Source organism: Synchiropus splendidus, chromosome 3, assembly GCF_027744825.2.
Source record: "Synchiropus splendidus isolate RoL2022-P1 chromosome 3, RoL_Sspl_1.0, whole genome shotgun sequence".
NCBI lineage: Eukaryota > Metazoa > Chordata > Actinopteri > Syngnathiformes > Callionymidae > Synchiropus > Synchiropus splendidus.
Genome location: NC_071336.1, coordinates 10,391,282 through 10,408,947, shown reverse-complemented (window position 1 = coordinate 10,408,947; position 17,666 = coordinate 10,391,282). Strand labels below are relative to the sequence as shown.

Sequence of the window (17,666 nt, the reverse complement as noted above, 5' to 3'; positions counted from 1 at the left end):
CGTGACAGTATTTAAGAAGGTTGAAGTGGACATGAGTGGTTTGAGTGTGTCGACCGGGGCTTTATATGTACATGCCAAACGGACATTAGTAACGTCATCAACTGGGATCCATTCTAACACAAATTTAAGATAAATTATCTCGGGCTAATTTTGAGAGTTTGTTCTTCAATGAAGTACAAGGTGGGGCTGAGGTTCAACTCAAGGTGGCACATTAAAAATGACAATACAACGATACTAACAGCATGTTTTGTGAACCAGCTCCACTCTGCCTCTGACTCTCCCAGCTCTATTTTTATGCTTTTTCATGCCAGGATATAGTGTATTCCCAGTTAGTACACCTTAATTCCATTAAATCTGATAAATTCCCCAAATCCCCATTATTACAATGGAATGTTTGCAATTTCAAATTAGCAAAATTCCCAAGCCTGACCTTCCATTTATTTCATTAGTTTCTCTGATACTTTACGGAAAACTCCTGTCCCTTACTCCTTGACCGTTGATAAATGATAGACACAGTATAATGACTGTGGACTCACATTTAATGTGAATATCCCATTTTTAAATATCGTCAGTTTGAACTGATACACATACAGTAAAAAAAATACAGTAAAAAGTAAATCAGGATAATTTGCATAAATAAAGAAGGTACATGGGAAATACATTTTAATTCACAGATAGTTTACAAAAGGAATTCATTATTTTCATTTATTTCCAGTTGTAGACATTTCATCCCCAAAGGTTCTCTGCTGGAAACAGTGATCTGACACAACCTTTGTTCACAAACGGTGGTTGAAGAAACTACTGTGTGTTCAATGGGCGGAGTCCGCCAAAATTAGTTGAGCAGAGTAAACAAAAAACATGAAGGAAGACTTGCAAAAATATCTGTTTATTTTGCTATATCTGATGCCACAAAATTTGTTTTACACCTCTAGTGTTTTCACCTCCAATAATGCATGTTGCTTCAATACTTTTTCACTTGAAACAATTTCTTCATTCTTCACAGGCCGTCTTATAAATGGAAGCGACAGGTGACACAGCGGGTCCCGTCTGTGTCCAAAAAGAGGAAAATGTCCCTGCTCTTCGACCACCTGGACTCCTGCGAACTGGCTGAGCACCTGACTTACCTGGAGTATAAGTCCTTCTGCAAAATCCTGGTCAGTGGCAAACACACTCTCTGTTGTTACCCTTCATGTTGTTGCTTAGCGATCGGCTAAAATGAAATCAGCAGTCCTTGTAATTGAATTTGTGGACTGGGAAATAATTGAAATGCAATATGTCTGAATGGATAAGCACACAATGAGCTCATTGAAGGGTTCATATCACATTTAGATCAGTCACGGAAATGAACCAAATGACTCTTAATCTGGGTCGATACTATACTGTATCACACCTGGTGTCAAGCAGTTAAACACTGTTTAAGCAGAACTTTCTTGACAATAAAACGTGAGAAAGAGGAAGCACTGTGCAACATCAAGGCATCAGTAATGGCCATTAAAAGTGACTTACTCCTTCCTGTGTTTAGTTTCAGGACTACCACAGTTTTGTGATGCACGGCTGCACAGTGGACAACCCCATCCTGGAGCGCTTCATCACACTCTTCAACAGTGTCTCCCAGTGGATCCAACTCATGGTACTGAGCAAGCCAACCGCCCCCCAGAGAGCCGCTGTCATCTCCCACTTCATCCGAGTGGCACAGGTGGGTAAGAGAATCACCTGTTGGCGTTGTGATCCGTGACAAGCTTGAGTTGACTTTCTTCTGCTGCGGCACCTCCTTCTTTCTCTCATGTTGGCATGTCTTGTCAACAGTCTGTCATTCCTTCTACAGAAGAATGGGTTCTTTCAGGCGGGTTTCCTTTTAATAAGTGTTTATTCAAACAAACTGAGCCAGATAACCTTGATTTATTGTTCTTACAATGGAACTGTGCGTAACGTGAGCCCACGTTTTTTTTCCCTGGATATTGTTTGGAATGCAACTCGCAGGCACGAGTGTTGACGTTCCCATAGGTAGACTAGGAGAAACATTCGACATAAACAGATATTTGATGATTTCAGTGTCACGTGGTTCTCAAAAGAACAAACAATTTCAGGATGAATCTAAATACTATGGACTATATTGTTTAGTGTGTTTCCTCAACTACATTGGCATACAATACTATACTCCAAAGAGTTTCAGCCAGGAATTCAGACCAGGAGTTGCCACCTCCTACAACTGAACTTTGGACTTGAAATATTTCAGTGAACCAAATGATGGACAGCTACTAAAGCTTCAAAACAATATTCTTTTTGGGGGATGCTGCTTAAACTAATATAAAAGGCACCCGTCCACCCCCCAAAAAATGCTGTTGTCACCATTGCCACGGTTTCTTTAGATTTACAAACCTTTAAAAGATGTCCTCATACACCAAAATTTGAAAACGAAGACCTGCTGAAACAACTGACCTTATGAAGCACAGCGTACAATCAACTCACTCAAATACTTTTTTTATGTTCCTAACCCAACTTTACTGTATATTTCTCAGAAGGCAACACCAAGGAACACAAGGTCGCAGGTTTGGCGTTGAACATTCTTTTCTTTTAAATAGATGGCATTATACCGTTTGAAATATTTATTTGAAATATACCAATGACATGGCTTTGCTGTCTGCTTTTTACAAACAATACAATGAAGAACCATAAAATATTGTAAGAAAACATCTAAACTAAGACCACAATGATGATGCTGCAAGAGAGGGGCTCGAGCTCTTTGTGACATGGAAAAGAGTGGGAGGGGCTTGTGAGCGCCATGGTGCAGGTGAGGGAACGATTCTGACAAGAACTCAAATAAATTCCACATAAGTTACTGACATGAATGGCACAAACTTTATTTCTGAAGAAGGAGGATGAAAAATATGGATAAAGAGGGTCACTTTAGTCACACAGGGAAGACGAGCAGCTCTTCGAGCATCAGGAGTCTTATGTGTCTGTGCACAGCCTGGTAATTATATTGTATTCTTGAGGATTAATTTATCTTCACCTTGGGTCCAATCATATTATATTGCTAATTGAATCTGTTTTTGTTAGAAACATGACCTCACTGCCCCAACAAGATTGTATGATTGCTGGACAATCAATGATTCTCCCCCAAGATTTCAGAGATAAAATAGCTTTGAGAACATGCTGTTGTTGCTCTCCGACTGTTTCTTGAATCGACCCCTGACATTCCTACCGTCTGGCGGCGAGCAGCAGCCAGGGATGATCTCCTGGCTGTTTGTAGTCCCACCCCAAGGCCCAGAGGAAGTCATGATCCCTGCTGTCACTTCACTGCGTCGCCACAGTTGACGATTATTTCAGTCACAAAGAAGTTTACACATCGACAGCAAGATAGAAAATAAAACCAGAGGAAGCTATGAGCTGAGGCGCATCGTTTCACCCCTTCGATCAAGTGAAGGTTTGAGCTGATTCAAATGGTCCCCTCTGGCAGGCCTCCCACTCAGCTGCCAGCTGATTGATTTTCAGGGAGATGCCACACCGGCTGAAGGGCACTGAGGAGCCCTGCAGTGAACCATTCACAAAGTGACACCTTCTCTGCACCGTAGCGAGAGCATTCACCAATGTCTTATTATCATATTTCCCTGCTGAATTCACCTATGATCATAATTTATGCCTCTTGATATTGCTGCGACTAAGGCTTGTTAAAATAAATAAATGAAAAAAGAGCAAAGCCAAACTTGTAATTTTTGTGGAGGAAAAACTGCGGAACACAAAATATCTCTAGTGGTGCATTCCATTCTCCTGTGGACGGTAAACAAGCTCATAAGTACAACACAACTCTACCCCTCACTCATTCAATTCCCTCTTTGCCAACAGAAACTGCTACAGCTGCAGAACTTCAACACCCTGATGGCAGTGGTGGGCGGCCTCAGCAACAGCTCCATCTCTCGACTCAAAGACACACAGACCCACATCAGCGCTGAGACCAACAAGGTACCCGTGACTCAGAATCTGCATGAGATGTTTCTACTAGCCTTGTGCATTGATGTGGTGCTAAGAGTCCTAAAACATGTTGCTACTGTTTTGAACATCTTAACTGAGTCACTGCAGCCAACCTGAATTGAGTATTGCTCCCGTTCATCTGTGAAAACATTCAGGAAAAATCACTCCGGTGTGCCCAAATTCCCATGTTTCCTATTGTTTTACCGGCTTTTTCCTCATGCTCTATAACTCTGTCAGCTAGAGCTCTATAATTGCCCCCATTCCTCCGTCCCAGTGTGTGTTTGTGGTCCATCCTGATCTGCTTCCTGGTGTCAAAGTTGGTAAAAAATGGCTTGCCTCTTAGGCAGATTTCCGGCTTGCTCTGTCTCTATTTGCTCAGTTGTGCCCAAGCATGGTTACACAATCACGTTACACAGCAACATTATACAGCAATAAAGATAATGTTGAAAAATAATGACACCTGAATATATACACACTTACATTTTAGGGAGGTGGGTTTTATACAAATATGAAGGCATGCAGGAATGTATTAGCTGGTGCTTGAGATCACAGTGAAGCTTTACTATGGCAAAAATATGGGGCAACTCTTCTCACTACATATGATGTTTCCATGCAATGTGCTTCAGTTTCTGTAAAGGTCTCAACTCCATTCTCATATGAATAAACCAATACAACCTCCTCGCTGATACCATCCCTTTTTTCCTCATTTTAGATCTTCAACAGCCTTATTGAGCTGGTGACATCTTGTGGCAACTACAGCCATTATCGCAAACGCTTTGCAGAATGCTCCGGCTTCCGCTTCCCAATCCTTGGTGTCCACCTGAAGGACCTCATCGCAGTGCACGTGGCATTGCCGGACTGGACGGACAAGGAGAAGACCAGGGTCAACCTGACTAAGACCCAGCAGCTCTACGCCATTCTGCAGGAGCTGGCGTTGATTCAGAACATGCCGCCCAGCGTGGACGCCAACACTGACCTGCTAAACTTGCTCACGGTCAGTACAGTGACCCGACAGAGTGTCGGGGTTTGTGTGTGAAGCAGCTTGTGCTGGCAGAATGTTCTCTGAGTGGCAGAATTGGCAGGATTTCTCCTGGATATCGAAACATGAAATGGTTTTTCACAGTTTTAAGATTTCAGGATATAATTTCTTTTACATTTGATTTCATTTAAAACATGCTGTTATTTTATTATCTTGGTCTCTCAATATCAGTGTAAATAGGTTTTGTATTTGCTGCTTTAGTTTTTAATGAAAAAAAAAAACAAGTTTATTTCCTCATTTTCATATTTCTCACTCTGCACATTTTAATGTTTCGTCTCATCCAACGACATTAGTGATCAAGGCTGCTCAAACATTAGCCCAGGTGAAGCGATAGTATCTACTGCACGTTGACTCACTTTTGAAACTGGTCTGTGAAAATAGTTTGTGTGAATGAAGCCTATGTAGAAGACGTTGCACTCCCTTCATGATAGGGAATCGTTTTTTGGTGTTGGTTTATTTATGAACTTTGTGACCTATTTGTTGTGCGTGTTCACATAACACCTACTAAACCAGGTAGTTAAATGCACACAGTGGAGGGTCTTCCTGGATACATCCGCTTCCATTGTGTCATTTGGAACAGTTGATTTCCTGGAAGGAAAGCGTCCTTCCGCCCAAGAAGTCCACTATCACCTCACAGTTGTTGCCCCCAGCAAGACTGCAGGATTTAACCTGGATGCAACAATTGTCAAAGAGCTCTCAACAAGAACCAATAATAGCACGCATTTTTTCAAGGTGCTTATTTAGTCGGTCCAATAACATCAAACTTGTGTATTTAGCCTCTTATTGTTCCATCTGCAAGACATGGTTAGACTTCTGTATATGGGTCTATATTCGCCAACTATCTACTTCGACGTGACTAATTCTAAGGGTGAGGTGCCCTGCTCCTCATCTTGGGGTTTTTGTATTTAGGTTTCGCATGTTCTTTTGTGGATCCTCCCAGGTCAGAGCAAGCCGCATTGGATGCAATAGTAACAGGCCTACTAGTAGTGCTCCACAAAAGTATGAGTCTTGTAACAGTAAAAGACAAATAGTAAGTGCACTTTCCACACTTACAAGCACCTTACCTCATGAAAGCCAGTGTTGAGGATGCTAACAACTAGGGCAGGGAAATAAAAAAAGCATTAGTAAGTAATAAATATCAATATTTCTGTCCGGAATCAATTATTTCCCGCACTATGACGGCAGCAAGACGCGACGCCATGTCCGTTTCAGTTGAGAAGCTGAGCTCAAGCACATCTCCAGAGCTGAGTTTAATAAACGTTTATTTTCAAACACTCTCAAAAACTATTGTCAAAGACCACGGACTGGTTGCTGGATTCACGTAGGTCATGCTTACGGCGGGCAGCTCCACAGTGCGATTTACTACATTCATAATATATACACAGATTACGTCACTTGGCTAGCAAGGTGAGACAAATGGTAAGTGTGGTCTGACAAAAGCCTCTTTTGCTAGAGTTTTACGAATTAGCAGCCCCGTGCTAGCATGTTAGCGCTCTCTGAGTATAGCTCTGGAGAATTGTAAATAATGGAATAACACCATCTATGGGACCAAAGGTCATTCTGGGCTGTAGAACTGCGAGGAAAGTAGTTGTATATTGATTTATTTAATCCAGCTGTTCTGGCACCTTGTTATTGCACATAAACGAACTGTGTATTTATGCAGATACAGTACTTTACACAATACTCTTTTCTAAATACATAAATACAAGCACGGTCGCCACTTTGACCGAATATCTGTGGAAAAGTAAGATGAGCCTTTTTATTGTTAGTCATTTTTATATTAGGAAATCACAAGTGGAATCACAATATGAACTAGATTCATGATCTAAATCGAATCCACTCCCAATTATCGGGAAAAATATCGAATCTGACCAAATGCATATTGACCCAGTAATAACGCAGTCATGCTATATGGTTTAGGGAAGTTGAAAGTTCATTTTTCATGATGATCTCTCACCACAGGCACAATAAACCCTGAAGAATCTGACCTGACTGGCACATTTACGATTATTTGACAACTAGTGGCAGAAGAGTCGGCACTATTGACCGAGTGATGGAAAGATCAATCTCTTTCAGCTGGATGGTTAATTGTCTCCGCAAAGGAGGGCCAGGTTCTTGTTACCTTTTGTATTTGTTGTGTATGCGATTGGAGGAATTATTTATATGGATGGGGACTGAACATTGTTGTCAAGTACACGTGACTGACCATGCTACATTTCTAAAACAAAAACTTGGTATTCCTATCATGCACTCTTTAGTCAAACCCAAGGTTTTTAACCCAACATTTTTAACTCCACACCCTCCATGATTTGTTTCCCAATGTTTATTTGAATAAAACAAACCAAACCAATCTATGTTAGTTGGTCGCTTATCGCTTCTAAGTTTTTCAACCACCCCAAGCCATCAATTTGTCTATAGCTGTTTGTGTCAGATTACGCCAGTGGTATTTCTCTCTGACGGGCAGCAGTGAGTCGATACACAATTATCTTAGGCCAGCACTTATTGAAGTTGATCAACGTTGAGCACTGGTCAGCTCAGGAAAGCCAATAAAACCTTCACGATCTTGTCAAGTGTAAGATAAGCACATGGCCAGCTGAAAAAAAGGGAAGCGCACAGGTTTGGGTTGGTGGTGGAGAGAGTGCTGTTGTTGTCAAGTGAAATGAATAAGGGAAGGAAATTGTTTTTGTTTATTGAACCAAAAAATCTATTTTTAGTTATCAATACATCATTGATATTTCCACTGTTCATGCTCAATTAAAATGCTGAATTCGGGTGCATACATCATGAGTCATGAAGCGTTTGTTGTGGATATTTCAATGCAATTTATTTTTCAATCACACTATCACATGCACCTGCAAAAAAAATCACAAAATATTTCACAAACTTCACATTTCCCCCACTGTGGCACAAATAAAGGACATGTGATCTATTCTAACCTGGAGGTTGCAAAACACACTACGGGGCTCCAAAGGCTAAAATAAAATAAAGTCTCTTGCTTTGATTTCAGCACACATTCAGTGCCATGTTACAATATGGCACTGTCTAAATTCAGTAAACAGCAACATTCGAGCAGATGTTTTTTGATCTCACCAACAACACCGTCACTTTCTGTCTTTGAAAAACAACAATGGACATTCCCATACAAATGGTGTTCCTCAGCAGCCGCCGCAAGACTCCTGTTGAGTTGAAAGAGTGTCCCTGAAGCACCATGACTCCTGTTTACTTTACCTCTAAGGTCGTGGTGTATTTACATGGCTGCAGCTCAAGCACTGCAGCGTTCAAGTGTTCAAGGACACTTCTGAATGATGCTGGAATTATGAGTGCAAACACCTCTCACAGGTTTCTCTGGATCAATACCACACCGAAGAGGAGATTTATCAAATGTCATTGCAGAGGGAACCTCGTAAACCAGCGGTGAGCCACGTGACTGTTGTTTTTCTCTTTTCTGGCACCACTTGAATAACTGAGTGTGTTCTTTGCTTCATGACTGCAGCAGAACTCCAGCCCCGCTCCTGCCCCTGACCCCAAACCCTCCATGATTGATGAGTGGTCTGTGTCTGTGAAGCCCAACGCAGACCCCACCATTATCAAGAAACACATCGAGAAGATGGTAGAGGTCAGTGGTTCGGCCTTTCTCAGCCCTGCAATAGACCTACTGTCGTCTCATAAAAGTTGCTTGACAGCACACCATGGCATTGCCCAGCCTTCAGTACCGCAACCTCCAGACAGAAATAATATTGAACTTTCATTCTGAAAACTGTCTGCCAAGATGATAAAAGCTACATCTTTCCATTTTAAAATGTATCTTAAATGAAATCTCTTTTCCGAATATTATTATTTTCATAATTTTTCTTTGATGACATTGCATTTTTTCTTACTTTTTTGGAGTCAGCTCAAGTCTGAAATGGACAATTGGATGTCAATAACATTTCAAGGTCATCTGGAAATGGTACAATTTAGAAGTGATGAGGGTTAATTTGTATCTATGAACATTGTAAACATTCCTTTTGCTTCCTATGGCGCCAAGGGTAAAGTGACCAGCTTAGAAGAAAAATAGGCAGAAACCTGAAAACCTGACTTTACGAAACACAACATGCATCCAACTCACTGAAATGAATCAACTTTCATTTGACTTATGACTGACAAGAAGTGTTGTAAACCTTTATTCGACGCTACTTTAAGATTCAAAGGCACTCTGGAATTCTGCAGAGCAAACACGCTGCGCTGGAATCTTAAATCTTTTGAATCTTAAAAACGTTCCTTCATAATGCTTTGTCATTGACTTCACAATTGATGTATAACCGAATATTTTACTGTGACATTTTCACTGGAACACAGTCATTTTTTGATGTGAATTTTGTCATTATGTTATCCATGTTCGGAAGAAAACTATTAACTTAGCTTGTCTTATGCTTCCCCATACAAAATAATTTGTATCCTACAACAAACTATAATCTGGAAAGAGGCATATCATGTCAATAATCTTCTGATATTAACAGCTAAATTGTTGGTGAGCAAATTCAAGTGTCTTTCTGCTTTATAATCCCCAGACAAGGTGACAGAATCAAATCTTTGCGTGAGACAGTTATGAAATATATTGATACAAAATGTGAATCCTTTTTAGTCCTGTGTTTATGTGTGTGGTGGTTGGAAAGGAGAACATGCTAAATGTCTTCCAACTTTGCAGTCGGTCTTCAAGAACTTTGACACGGATGGCGACGGCCACATCTCCAGAGATGAATTCGAAGCCATCAGGAACAACTTCCCTTACCTCAGCAAGTTTGGAGAACTGGATAAGAACCAGTGAGACTTTGATCAGCAGGATGACAGACTTACGCAGATGGAGCTGATCCTTCGTGGTGTGTTTCTTGTTGGCAGAGATGGCCAAATCAGCAGGGAGGAGATGATAGACTACTTCATGAAAGCCAGCTCTCTGCTCAACTGCAAGATGGGTTTCATCCACACCTTCACAGAGGCCACCTACGTCAAGCCGACGTTCTGTGAGCACTGCGCTGGCTTCGTGAGTATTTCCTGTCAATCTGTATTGCCCCTCTGTTGCTTACAGATCATTGTATAAGCGATGATTCATAAATGCTGCCGGCGCCTGCGGCCCTTTCAAACGAGCATCGATCTCTGTCAGCTTTTCTGCCGTCGCGCACTGATCCACTCGATGACCCGGTCGATGACATGAGACGCTTAGCTGTGAGTTTTTCAAACTTGTTGCACAAAGAGTAGATATTTGAATCAGTCACTCATATCCAGGGAGACGAAGGTGGTAAGTGTGATGTTTTTGACAGTCCTGCATTCAACACATGCACAAACAAAAGGAATTGTGAAAGTACAAACACACAGCTGTTCATTATATTATATGTGTGTATAACACATAGGCCAAACATGTAGACACAGTTGCATCCAAAACACACACACTCTGACACGAAACACGCCCTTTCAGCTGAGTAACAGTTAGGAAGGATCTCCACTCTAGTGACACAGATAGTTGGCCTCTTATTTATGTTGAATGTGCCACTACGTTGTGTATCTATGAAGAGGTCAAGATATTTTTTGCTTCCTCAGATGTTCCAGGACACTGTGTGATCTCCAGCTCCTCTCTTTCATGTCATTGTTCCCCCCCGCTGGGCTTCCCCCCTGCATCCCTCTTGATCTCTGTCCCAGTCCACCCCCGCAATGTCCTGCCAGCCTCAGCACCCTCTTCACGCTCATCCGCACTCTTTTGTGCTGCATTATGCCGCAGTAATCACTTTACCTCGTAAAATGCTGACAGCTCTCATCACAAATACCTTGTTATGATTCCATTTGCCGATGTGTCATTTTCCGGTTTGATGTTTCGAGCTGTTATCTTGTTTTCAGATATGGGGCTTCTACAAACAAGGCTATAAGTGTAAAGGTGAGTCTGCATTTTTCTGCATGTTGTGTTTCCATCTGCTCCAAAAGTATTTACATGCTGACAAACTCAAACAGAAGACCACATCACCATTGGACTACATGTCCAGGAGAGTGCATCGTAAAGCAGTGAAACTTTCTCTGTATTGGTGTGTTCGTGCCAAAGTGACAGGGTGATGGATGACTGGCTGGCACGCACTTGCAGTGCTATACTTATGGATGACCGGAACTCCCAAACAATTCCCAAATTATCCGTTTAATACCAGGTTTACACCACATTTAAATAGATGCGTCCCTTACTGCTTTAAATTAAACACATTTAAGAGTACATTCCATTGCGCAGATGGGGCTGGTCGGCTATCAAAGCTTGCAATCTCATCGGGAAAATCCTGAACTAAGGGGCTTTTCACACTGCAGGTTCTGTCTCGGGTGGCCTGAGTCTGATTCGCCCCCTGCTGTGCAGCCTCGCACCTCTGCGCCTCAGGCGATGTCCCTTTTTTCTCTTCAGCTAGTGGCGCTCCGTGCAAAATAGCTGGTTTGTGACCCACGACAAAGCACGTCTAACGGAAGTCGTCATGAGCTGTGCGACAACCTATCCACCACCATTGACCACCTTATTTCCCTGTCGCTTCTTAGTACAACGAGTCATCGTCACCTCAGATATGAACTGATGACGGACGTCCGCCACGGCTGTAACAGAATGTGCCGTTTCACAGCCAAAACTAAACATGAAAGAGTCTTGTCAAGTTTAATTTTCAAGGAAATAGTGAAAACAAGCTGCGTAATACGGAGAGTCTTGATTGATCCACGCTGCTCTCTCACCACATTGAACACAGATCGAGAAAGTTTTAATCATTGAAGTACAGATCCAGACGTCAGAAATGATCAATGAATAGTCTTCAGTAACTTCGTAACTTAAATCGGCGTCTTTCCTCTTCGCTGTTCTCCTCATGCAGACAGCTGCGCAGCAGCCACATCATGACAGTGAAAACAGTTACTGCAGAGTGCAGCATTATTCATTTAAGCAAATCTGTCTGTCAATAAAATCAGATGTTTATCAGTCTAATAAAGGTGAAACATGTCAGTTATCAAACATCCGCACAATTTTCCTGCAGCTCCCAGCTGCACACCTCAGTGCTCTGGGAGTTTGACGATTTTGTCCGGCCAGACAGCGATCAGACCCTTTACTGCCCGGCATTTATGATGTATGTGTGGAGTGGTGCTGTACACTTAGTTTCCGGCATCTAGCGCCGAGTCGGCTCAGGCGAGAAGCTCACCCCCCATGGAAAGTTTCCCGAGACAAAGTGCAGGTCTCCAGCCGGGATCCAGTCCGCGGGGACTTTTGAGCCGAAAGAGCTTTGTCTCGGGACAGAACCTGCAGTGTGAAAGCGCCAACAGGTCCTCCACACTAGCATTGTTAAGCTTTGGTATTCACGTGGCACAGGGCTGTGGTCCATGTGGTATTGTTCCTGCTGCTCTTTTACAGTAAAATGTGTCTACACATAATGTGATGATGACACCCTTGGTGCCTGCGAGAGAGTTTGCAGCCCTGTGAAAATCCAGGTGGAAAGTGAAGAGCAATATAGCAAGGGACTACTGTAGCATCGGGTGAGCGAGTATTTGACAAGTACAGCGAAGTAGGTCAGTATCGGTATCATGGTATCATCAAATCCCTAATAACAACCAAAATGTCCCCTTTGGGGAAGAATAAAGGCAGCAACCTCATACATTTTTTTTTCACAGATTACATACACATCATCCCTTCTAAAAATGACTTGCTCCATATTATCCACAAAACCTTTCATTCGAAGCATCATTGATCATAACCCTTTAATATCACCTGACAATAAAGCGATAATTCGTCTTCAGTGTAAGATAGGATGTACAGTTTTTGAGGACGTTCACCTGTCAGAGCGCTGCGCCACATGAATGACAGTATAGAATGGCTGGAACAGTGTGCTGCAGAGATCTTACCCACAGATGCCTGTGGCTTGATAAGATTTCACTTTTTTTTCCAGAAATGATTGTGAGGTGGAATTGAATTCAGGTCTGCTCTTCTTTCCTTCTGGACTTGTGTTTTTACCGTGTCTGTGCATTTCCTGGAAACTCATTAAATATCTCACAAGTTGTCATAAAGCCCTTGAGTTGCATAGCAACAGGGGTAATTAGCACTGCTCTGCGTCTTGAGGTCCCGTCAACGTTCACAGCTTCTCATGTGCAGACTCTGAAGTTGACGAAGACCCTAATTACCCGCACACTGTTTTATGTGCATTTCTTCTTCTTCTTCTTCTTCTTCTTGTCGGTGGAAGCGTGCCATGCAGGGAACAACCCCGGTGTCTACCGAGAGACTCGTCTGGCTTGTTCCTCTGGCACGGGGCGAGTAAATGAACTCAGCGAGAGGCTTTTCATCCACAGCAGAATAGTTGTCTGGACAGATTATGGGCTGCGACTATTGAACTGAGATGAATCAGCCCTGTGTGAAGGGCAAAATCTAAAAATAAATGAGTTGCATTTTTAGTTGCTGCATTTCATTCCCCCCATTATGTACTTTATAAGTAGGTATTAAAGGGAATTGTTATCTGTGTTCGTGTCAGTTTTTAAGAGAAATCTCAGCAAGGGACTGCTGATCTCAGAGCTCAGTAGGAGGCTCAAACATTGTGCAAGATTTTGCTACAATAGTGGTTCAAAGCCAATCGTTCTCTTGGGCTCTCAGAGAAAAACGGACCCTGATTCGAGAGGCTTCATCAGCGCAACACTAAGAGTTGGTTTGACGCCCACTCACTGCTGAAACACGTCTTAATTCTTGCATGAAACTTGCATGAGGCTTGCATGTCAGGTGAATGACCTGGTGTCGGCTTATCCATTTCTATCCAGGCAGCAGTTATGACCAACCAAATGAAAATGCTATGTGTGTTTGGCGCTGAAGAGGATATGAAGGAGCTGCTTGATATGTAGAATCAAAGTATTTCCATTATAATAGAAGTCAATTGGCTACACAGAAGATGAGTTCAGATTTCGCGCTTGAGAACGCAGTAGGTCAGGTCACACATTTTAATTAGACTCCTTATCTCTCAGACTTCCGCTCACAAGAGCTAATTTACAAAACTTGTGATGTGACACCCATCTTGGATTACTGTGTGCTACCGTTGTGATTGTGTCTCGACCCCGTTTTTCTTGACCTCTGCTCCTCTTACTCAGCCTGCGGGGTCAACTGCCACAAGGCCTGCCGTAGCCGTCTGGCTGTGGAGTGCAGGAAAAGGACCAAAAGTATCGGCCATGATACGCCACCCGCTCTGCAGGCTAGATCCTACAGCTTCCCCCCGCCTGCCAACACTCCGCCCAGCCTGCAGAACACAGGTAGAGGTTAAAGAAGTGCACGATTTTTCGGTTCAATTCCCCACTGCTGCAAGTTGTGTTAGACGTGCAACAGATTTCACAAAGCCAACTGAATCCTACACCGATGAAACACCCACAATCCTCTGTGAGGGAGACAGGAGTGGGAAGGCAGACAAGGAGAGTCAGTGATAGAGAAGTGCATCACTGTACTGCCCTTTGACCTCTTGTCCATGTATTGGTTACACCCACCTCTGCTGTAGTAACAAGCTATTTTGGACCGCAGATTAAATGAAGTACCCTGACCCTTTTCAATCAACTTCAAGTGAACTCTCATTTCCAACTCTGCATCTTTGCGGTTTTCATTCAGGCTGCTGAGAACAACTTCTATTCTGATTCCATTACCTCCCCTGATACTCAAAAGGTTACCATTGTTCCTGACATTTAGAGGATATTCTAAATGAACAAATAAACCAGGCCCTGGAGCAACAGTGGTGGCCCAGTGTTGCAGTAATATTTGATGCAGTCTTTGCCTAGAAAACAACAGATAGGATGAAAAGACGATAGGCAGAGTTGAGCTCTTGAATGAATGAAATCTTATTTATATAGCACCTTTCATGCACTGATGTGTTTTACACGATAAAATTCACATCAGAAAACTAAAGATAAAAAACAACAACAACAATGCAATCATTCAATGAATTCCCACAGAAACCAGCCATACATCCAAGGTCCATACACACTCACATGTACACGTATTTGTGTGCGCAAGGGGAAGCACTTTGGGCAGAAAGTGGGTAAAAAGTGACGCCACAAACACCACCACCCTTGTTTCTGTAAATATAGACACACAGTATTAGAAAAGCTACTCAAAAAAGGTGGATTTCAAGTCTCTGTTTAAAAACATCTACACTGGCCCTTGATAGGTTCTATAAATACAAAGCTGGCAGTTGGACTTAAACCAACTGAGAACTGAGCTAGTTGCCAACACTTTCGCCTCTGCTCTTGACACGTTGAACTCTTTCCTCAGTTATAGAGGAAGAGGACATAGAGGCCGTGGAGGAAGGAGTGTTTGATGTCCATCTATAACCAGGTAAGGAACCGATGAGTCGCAAAGATCAAGCTTGTGTTGCTGCATAAATCATATTGTGTTTCAGCTGTTACAATGAGTATGATGGAGAAAACATTGTGTGTATTGACCACATTGCTACTTGTCAGAGTCTTAGTTGAAGAAACTGCAACTAAAAAGAAACAATGTGTAGCTGCTAGAAGGCAAGCTGTTTTCCTTGCTTGCTGGCTACATTCTTAGAAATAACAGAATCTCTGTTAACATGCCTGGTGAGGCCTTCTGGCCTTGAGATCCAACCTATAGGTGGGAAAACTGGATGGTGATATTTCGAGGGCAGGATGTTTGATAGGCAGATCAAGCTGCTCCACAACATGGATTAAGTGCGAAGGCGGTGTTGCAAAACGGAGTGGTTTCTGTCTGAACCGCCCTTGGAAGGACTTAATTCCACTTTCCAAGTACAAGGACGAGTGGTTGTCTGCTGCAAATTCCAAACGAGGGAAGGTCACGACCCCTCCTCACGTTTAATTCCCTACAGAATCTTGCATATTTGCAAACTGGTTTAAACAATCTTGGATTGCTGTAACGTTTAAAATACCAATGAGTCACCAATAAGACTCGCGTGTGATTCTGACAAAACTGCTATCTATTTTAGATTCCCTCCTACGTTTGACGGGCCACACTCCAACGCTCCTCCACTGTCTGCAGCCAGAAAACAGAATGTTCTGCAGCTCGTCACAAACAACCTCAGCCAGAACGCCTGCCGGCTGACCCCTAGTGGACATGCACTGAAACTACAATGTCTACACGACCTGAATGCTTTTTTTTTGTCTGGTGCGTGTTAGTGTTCGTGTGGAATCTTGTGAGAAACAAAAACAAGAATAACCATCTATTTTGTGTCAAATACAAGTAGGTGCTGTCCTTGCCAAGAACTAGGTTGACACTTTTTTTAGTAGGATTCACTCGTTGACTCAATAACAGGACCAAGTTTGATGCCATGTTTAATACACAGATTATTTGGTGAGCATGAAGACTGTTTCTATCCAACTGGAGAAAATTATTTTTGTCATGTGTACCTGAACTCCAGTGACTGTTCTGTAGATATTATTGCATCTTTAGAAATGTCTCTGAATGTAGCAGCTGCCAGCAGACCAAGAACTCACTGACACTCTGGAAGTCAGTATTTTTATTTTGCGTTGTTTTCAAATGATTTTTTTTTTTTGCAAACATTATTTCGAATGGAATAGAGGTGTAGATTTTAGTATGAACGTATAACCACACACATACAAACTGTAATTTCTATCCTTGTGGAAACATTGCGTGGTCTCTCATTGCCATGATACTTTCCCCAGCCTCTCACTCTAAGCCTAACCATCCAATGATTCATGCTCAAATTGAGGCTGGGATTCATAGGGTCTGGCCAAATGGTCCCCACATTGGCATAAGGTTCTCACAAGGGAAGTGTTTTGTCAATAATTGATCCCCATAAGTGAGGCTGAACCAGATGCACATACATGCCTGTAGAGACGCAAAAGAGGGTTAAAAAAAACAAACTGGGGTAAAGTACAAAGCCAAAACACATAGCATAGTATTAACACTCTATGTATATCGAGTATCTTGACTAGTTGTCCATGATCCACTGACTGTCTCACCTGGGATCACAAGTCACAATGTAGATTCTTAGAATCAGTTAAAAAAATAATAATAACAAAACTCAAGAATGTGTCAGTGATCAATGAAAATCAAAGTTTTTTGTGTATTTTTAAGTTTTCAAATATAGCATGATGAATTTCAGTCATAATAGTTATTATAGTTTATTTTTATTGTTGCATCATGGCTCGAAGGCTACTGTGTTTTGCTTCCAGATGTCTGAGGATGGTAAATGTTGTCATTCAGTGAGGTGCTTCTGTGGTCTGAGTTACTGTCCAGCATTAAAGTATATCTGGCGTCACACTGATGTGTCCTGTGTAATGCCTTTTTGAAAATCATGAAAGATAAAGAGACGTGAAACTATCTCGCCTTCAGATTGAATATTCTACTTTGATCTTTCTGTTCATCATTTAAGGATATTTTCGTCTCTCCACCGCCGCTTTGATCCTAAAATATGGACTTACACGCATGATTCTGGTAATTTCCAGGTGACATATGCCGATTTAAAATTTCATTTTAAGGATACAAGGATACAAATTTGTCCACTGACATTAAAGTGTGCCAATTTTGATACTTATTCCTGTATTCGTAACGGTAGCTATGTTTCCGCGTGAAGAGTAAAGCTCTGTTCAAGATGGTATCTGTGGCATTGTCCAAGACAAGAGAAAAATCCTAAAAAGGTTTGAGAGAAACACAGGAAATGTG

General features: G+C 42.1%; 1 protein-coding gene across 2 annotated transcripts in view; it reads left to right on the top strand.

Moving 5' to 3' along the window:
• LOC128755651 (RAS guanyl-releasing protein 2-like) overlaps positions 1–17,272 on the top strand; it is a 36,371-nt gene extending 19,099 nt beyond the window's left edge. Inside the window, exons 6-17 of one of the 2 annotated variants that reach the window (XM_053859525.1) lie at positions 1,004–1,154; positions 1,523–1,696; positions 3,847–3,963; positions 4,685–4,966; positions 8,351–8,425; positions 8,505–8,627; positions 9,699–9,814; positions 9,890–10,031; positions 10,880–10,916; positions 14,111–14,269; positions 15,276–15,338; positions 15,967–17,272. In XM_053859525.1, coding sequence (XP_053715500.1) covers positions 1,004–1,154; positions 1,523–1,696; positions 3,847–3,963; positions 4,685–4,966; positions 8,351–8,425; positions 8,505–8,627; positions 9,699–9,814; positions 9,890–10,031; positions 10,880–10,916; positions 14,111–14,269; positions 15,276–15,334 — 1,435 coding nt within the window. In that variant the 3' untranslated portion in view covers positions 15,335–15,338; positions 15,967–17,272. The remainder of the gene's footprint in view (positions 1–1,003; positions 1,155–1,522; positions 1,697–3,846; positions 3,964–4,684; positions 4,967–8,350; positions 8,426–8,504; positions 8,628–9,698; positions 9,815–9,889; positions 10,032–10,879; positions 10,917–14,110; positions 14,270–15,275; positions 15,339–15,966) is intronic. The other variant, XM_053859524.1, reaches the window with a different exon arrangement.
• The last annotated feature ends 394 nt before the right edge of the window (positions 17,273–17,666 follow it).